This window comes from Limulus polyphemus, unplaced genomic scaffold, assembly GCF_000517525.1.
Source record: "Limulus polyphemus unplaced genomic scaffold, Limulus_polyphemus-2.1.2 Scaffold2304, whole genome shotgun sequence".
Lineage (NCBI taxonomy): Eukaryota > Metazoa > Arthropoda > Merostomata > Xiphosura > Limulidae > Limulus > Limulus polyphemus.
Window position 1 is genome coordinate 79,734 of NW_013667914.1, and position 6,356 is coordinate 86,089.

The window sequence follows — 6,356 nt, forward strand, 5'->3', positions numbered from 1 at the left end:
AGTTTCGACAAGGTTTTGCCCTCATCAGGGAACATGATGAAAAAACCTTGTCGAAACTTTGTACATTTGCTGTTATGTTAAACTTATATTAAAGTTTTTTTCTTCATTACCCATTCAAGCCGTCTCCAACCATTATTAGTCTCAAAGTGGGTTCCTCGTCATCCAATAACGTATGTTGTGTAATGTTGATGCTTTCGAGAAAGATCTTGTCAAAAGTAATGGCATTTAATACACAGAATTGTAGTTCAATGACACGTACCAATAATATGCTTGAACTGAGGTAGAATTTGTAAATCTCGTGCTGTTCAATATTTCATCAAGAATCGAAAACTTGGGACGCACAAATTGATTAAAGAGTTTGTTTTAGGGCAGAGCCACATTTAGCTATCTGCCGTTTCCACGGCGGGAATCGAACTCCAGATTTTTGTGTTTTAAGTCCGCAAACTTACCATTGACCCACCGGGGGACTGATTAAAGAGAATGCCTGGAAAGTGGGTTCGAACCCCACTCGATTTTAATGTACGCCAAACCCAACACATTCACAATAACCGAAAATATGGAGATCATTCTTTTTATTGAATTACTTGATGTACTCCATAAGTGACTTTTGAATGACCATTTAGAAATATTCGTTTTCGTCCCCCCAAAGAAAGGTTTGTAACCGGAGAATAACAACAAAATTTTAGAATTTTATCTGGTTATTAGTTACATAATATTGTTAATATAATGATATGGCGCTGTGTTGAATAATTTTGACATGGTTATGTCTGCTCTACTGTTTTTAATATTTGACTCTTTTGTGTGTGCTCCGCTGTTCCAGTATTTGACTCTTTTTGTGAACTGTTCCATTGCTTTAATATTTCGAGTCGTTTGTGACTATTCCACTGTTTCAATATATTGACTCTTCTAATATTTTAATATATTGACTCATTTGGCTAAGGAAATTGGAGAGGCTAACTTCTGTTAGTTTCCAGTACTGCAAACTTCTGAATTAATTAATATTTTTTTATGTGAATTTTAGAAAAACAACACACTACTGCTACACAATGAAGTGAAGCCAAAAGAAGTGGTTTATTTTTGCTTTTAGAAAAACCTTTCGTATTGGCATAAAAATGTCAGTGTTACATTAGACACTGCAAGATAAAAAATATATCTTAGAACACATAGGTGTACATAAGTTTTAATTGACATGTTACTTGAAACATAACCATCAAACTTTCATTAATGAAAAAATTATCAAATCAACTGAGTTGATATTAATCAAACAGCAAAAATCAAGGTAGGTTTTCTCTGATTACAGGTGTGATATGAAGGCATTCATACGTTTTCTACCTGTTTTAGTTATATAGTCATTTTTGAATTGTTTTACTTATTTAGTTTGTATATAGTTTTAGTATAAACACGTGGTCCAGAAAGTCGTTGAGGTTGCCTTGTTCTAGTTGTTTTGCTTCATTGTTCTCTGTATCAGATAATGTCTATACTGCGCGAGAGGGCATTGCAGTAGTAACGTATAGCATCTTCTTTGAAAGGATTGGGACTGTAATATCCTTTCTGGCCGAGTTGATGTTGTCTAAATAAAACAACCGATCAATCTGTGATAGAACAATGGTCACGAAGTGACGCTGTCGACTGGACAAAGAACCCGAGTTTCCCTGTTGAATTCAGGCGCTCTTTCTCAGTTTAGTTCTACTCGTAGATCGTCCAGAAAGACGACGTTTCAGACCATCGTGTTTAGTTTTACAGAGATAAAAACAGAGAGAGAGAAAGCACAACCTAGTAGAAGCGACTGTCTTATTAAGTGCGTACAATGTGCTTTCTTTTTTCTGTTTTATAATAAATATTGTATTCATTTTTACCAAATTTGTGCAGTATCGTTATTTAAAAGACACTCGAAAAACTTGGGTTGTTTTTACTATGTCATATGCTAAAAAACACATTTAAAATGGAAACAAAATCACATAACTGAAACGAGAAATATCAAAGCGTCTTCTAAACTGACTCTAAAGTACAGGAAATTCAACACTTGGGATTTTTTTTACTGTGGCAGATGCTAAATTAAAATACATTTAAGATGGAAACAAAATCACATAATTGAAACGAGAAATATCAAAGCGTCTTCTAAACTGACTCTAAAGTACAGGAAATTCAACACTTGGGATTTTTTTTTTTTACTGTGGCAGATGCTAAATTAAAACACATTTAAGATGGAAACAAAATCACATAATTGAAATGAGAAATATTGAAACGCATTCTAAACTACTCCCAATTACAATAATTTGAAGAATTTAACTCATCTGTGGAAACAACAAATATTTTTATGCTTATATAACCACAGTAGATTTTTTCCCGCTTAATATTATGAGTTATTGTTTTTCTGAGACGATCGAAAGATTTACAAAACGTTTTTTTTAATACATCTATTTTTTTTTCAAAATCATAGTGAATGAAAGGAAAACAGATCGTTTTTTGTCATTTTTTATAAACCAAAAGGTGTTACTTACGAGTTACATTTTCACAACGTCATTTGTAAAGATCGAAATTATATCTAAAGTTGAAACGTTTCTGTACCATCTCCAGTTTTCAACTTGGTCTTTCGAATGACGTCAGGATCCACTGTCTTCCTATCATACGCCTGTCCCAGCACGGCCATAGAATCGATAAACACGGTAGATATATTCAGTTTCCAACCGTATTCACTTGTAGAGTAGTCGTAAGGAAACGTGTGGTGATAGTTGTGAAAACCTTCTCCCAGAGCCCACCACGCCACGTGCTTGTTTTCCCGCGCTTCCATGAAGCGGTTGTAAGGTTGATTTCCCCAGCAGTGTGCAGCGCTGTTTACTAGCCACGTGAAGTGCAGAGTTACGACATAGCGTAGAATACCGTTAGTGAGGAAAGCTACCCACACTCTCTCCCCCCAGTACCACACTGGTATCATAGTTGGAAGATAGAAGCTGAGGAGAATGACCAGTGGGATATAGAACCTGTTGGAAATATATATATATATCACTAAATGATTCGTGCTCTATTATCAGGTTAATGTACGTTGAAAGAAAATTAATGAATCTTTAACCCTGAAAGTAGCAACTGAATCTATTAAGTTTAGGGAAGTAGGAAGGAAATAATTACCAACATAAATCATGTGGTAAAATCATTGAAAACTGTGCTTATATTGTTTCTATTTTCTTTGTGTTGTTTTATTGTATTGAATAAGTACCGAATCCATTGGACCCCGATGGTAAAAAAAATATACAAAATCTTACCCAATAGTTCTTAGGGTTAATCACATTTCACGCGATAAATAGTTCGCTGTGAATGACTAACATATTGTAGATATAGCTCAAGTTAGCCTTGACCCTTAAAACTGGGCCAATTTACATGCCGAGGAAACTCTGTTAAGCACTTCTTATGGTCCACCAATTTATTAGCATGATAACTTCACCATTAAAGCCAACATCAGCATGAAAGTTAGCACACTTATTGATATTACACTCTTCCATGCATTAGCATAACTTCACCATTAAAGCCAACATCAGCATGAAAGTTAACACACTTATTGATATTACACTCTTCCATAGCATTAGCATAACTTCACCATTAAAGCCAATATCAGCATGAAAGTTAACACACTTATTGATATTACACTCTTCCATAACATTAGCATAACTTCACCATTAAAGCCAATATCAGCATGAAAGTTAACACACTTATTGATATTACACTCTTCCATAGCTTGCTTTTTTAATTCAAAAATCTTTACCAACTATCTTGTTATGAGTCTAATTGCCACTAACGAAGGCATTCATTAAAATTAATTGCCCATAGCTCGTTAACGTTGCTGAAAATTGGCATTTTTTTTTTATTCAAGCTATGAGGGATGTTCACAAAGAGCACGTGTATCGGTTTTCACGTTTTTATCATTCCTAAGTAAAGCTATGGTGTTAAAACAGTTCAGGTTATGTATTTCTCTATCCTTGCCATATTAATTATTTGCTTTGTGCCCAACTTAAAGGTTAGAAGAAATGTTTCCTCAGCATGTAAATTTGCCCAATTTTAAGGGTCAGTGCTACCTTAAAATATTGAGTAAAAGAAAATCATAATAAAGTTATAATAAAGATACACTTGATAAGAACTTACGCAATTTTTCCACAATATTTAGAAATGTTAAAAATTGTACGTCATCATGTAGCTTTGCGTATAAGTCCTCAGAAAAAATCTGTTAAGCCTAACAAACAGCAAGATCAGAGATCCCCCTAGAGTTCAGACATAGACGTCCTTAGTTTTCAATAGATAGCGAGATGAAAGGAGTCAGCACACCCCCCCCCCCTCCCTACAAGGGCTTTGCCCGGCTCTTGGAACAAATAAACAAGGTTTACTGTCACTCTTATAATGCATTCAGAACTGAAAACGTGTTCAGTTCGAGCCTAAAACCTGTGATTTGTTGCCCGGTACGTTCTAAGAAATAGGCCATGTCATGCTAATTTAATCAGTCAAGAAGCGCATATATAAATCACGTTGGCCTTATACGTCTGCTTAATGTATTGGAAAGTAGAAAGTTAATGTATGCAAACATTATAATTAAACGGGGAACGTGATATTAATACGTATAACAGTCGGCGAATGTATTAAAATAATATTTTTGTTTTGAAGTCGTTGTGGTTATATTATAAAAGCTTTATATTTAAATATTTTTATATGCTCATTATTAGTTTAAAACAGAAGAATTGTTTGTTTGTAGTTAAGCACAAAACTGCACGATGGGATATCTCTGCTCTGCCTACCACGGGTATCGAAACCCGGTTTATAGCGTTGTAACTCCGCAGACATACCGCTGTGCCACTGGGGGGTGGGGGCAGAAGAATTTGATAAACATTTGCTAAATTTGTTACCTTTTCTGAAACCTCACCACAGGATCTTGTAAGAGGTCGCTACAGTCGATAGTACGTCCTTTTTCTCGGACTTCGGGATGCTTCTTGTGCATGAGCCAGCCCATGTGAGCGAAGAAAAACCCTCTGTTGATGTTGTGTGGATCAGCATCGGTTTCGGAAAACTTGTGATGAACGCGATGATCCCTTGACCATTCGTAGAGGTCATTCTGGACAAAGAAAATAAAAGGGTCTTTTCATAAGTGTTGTATTGTGTGTTTGAAGTTAAGCACAAAGCTACACAATGGGCTATCTGTGCTCTGCCCACCACGGGTATCGAAACCCGGTTTCTAGCGTTGTAAGTCCGCAGACATACCGCTGCGCCACTGGGGGAGCACACAAGTGTTGTAAGTAAACACTGAATGTAGATATATGAAGCATGGCCAGGTGAATAAGGCGCTCGACTCGCAATCTGAGGGTCGTAGGTTCGAATCTCCGTCCCACCAAACATGCTCGCCCTTTCAGCCGTGGGGGAGTTATAATGTGACGGTCAATCCCACTATTCGTTGGTAAAAGAGTAGCCCAAGAGTTGGCGGTGGGTGGTGATGACTAGCTGCCTTCCGTCTAGTCTTACATTGCTAAATTAGGGACGGCTAGTGCAGATAGCCCTCGTGTAGCTTTGCGCGAAATTCAAAAGCAAACAAACAAACAGATATATGAAAATAATTTTGATTTTATCTGTAATCTAATTCATTAAGATGTTATTTTTTATCAAAGGTGTGAAAATCCTCACAAAAATGCGATGTTTTAATTCAGACAAATACGCGTTTTCTTTATGGTGATCAAGTAATTGGATATTTTCCCCTATTTGTTTAAAACAGTAGCAGATTTTTCTGGGCGAAACTAATCCCAGCTAAGGTTTTAATTTTTAAAGGAATAATATTTTAATTTCCGCTCGATTAACATCCAGCAATATTACCAAAATATTTCAGGTTTCACTAGACCCTCATTTAAAAGATACATGTATATCTATAATAATGTAAACCCTTTCGAAACAAAAACAAGGACAGTCAACTGGAACGTCCCCTCTCGGCATTATTGGAAGTGCAGCTTAGCGATGACTTAAAGTTCGTATTACATTTGTTATTTCAAGCCTTTTTGGTAAATAAACTAGCTTATCACACACACGAATATGTCGGTAAGAGAGAACACCTCGTCACCTACTGCATTAATAAATCTTCTAAACCTGTGTTCGTCATCTTTTTTAGTTGTTAATGCCTAATATGTATTTTGATACAAAACTGATCGGAAGATTTCTCGACTACGACTACTTGTTGTACCTGAAATACACTACAGGTAAACTATGTTGTGGGTTTTAGTGTTTGTTGTTCCTACAATCGCTTTTGGTAAACTGGTAAACTATGTTGTGGGTTTTAGTGTTTGTTGTTCCTACAATCGCTTTTGGTAAACTGGTAAACTATGTTGTGGGTTTTA

The 6,356-nt window shown here is 36.0% G+C and overlaps 1 protein-coding gene across 1 annotated transcript in view; it reads right to left on the minus strand.

Moving 5' to 3' along the window:
- Positions 1-1,200: 1,200 nt before the first annotated feature.
- Positions 1,201-6,356, minus strand: part of LOC106466563 (acyl-CoA desaturase 4-like) — a 15,189-nt gene continuing 10,033 nt past the window's right edge. The window contains exons 4-5 of the mRNA XM_013926855.2: positions 4,887-5,092; positions 1,201-2,981 (exon numbers count right to left, since the gene is read on the minus strand). Coding sequence (XP_013782309.1) covers positions 2,546-2,981; positions 4,887-5,092 — 642 coding nt within the window. The 3' untranslated portion in view covers positions 1,201-2,545. The remainder of the gene's footprint in view (positions 2,982-4,886; positions 5,093-6,356) is intronic.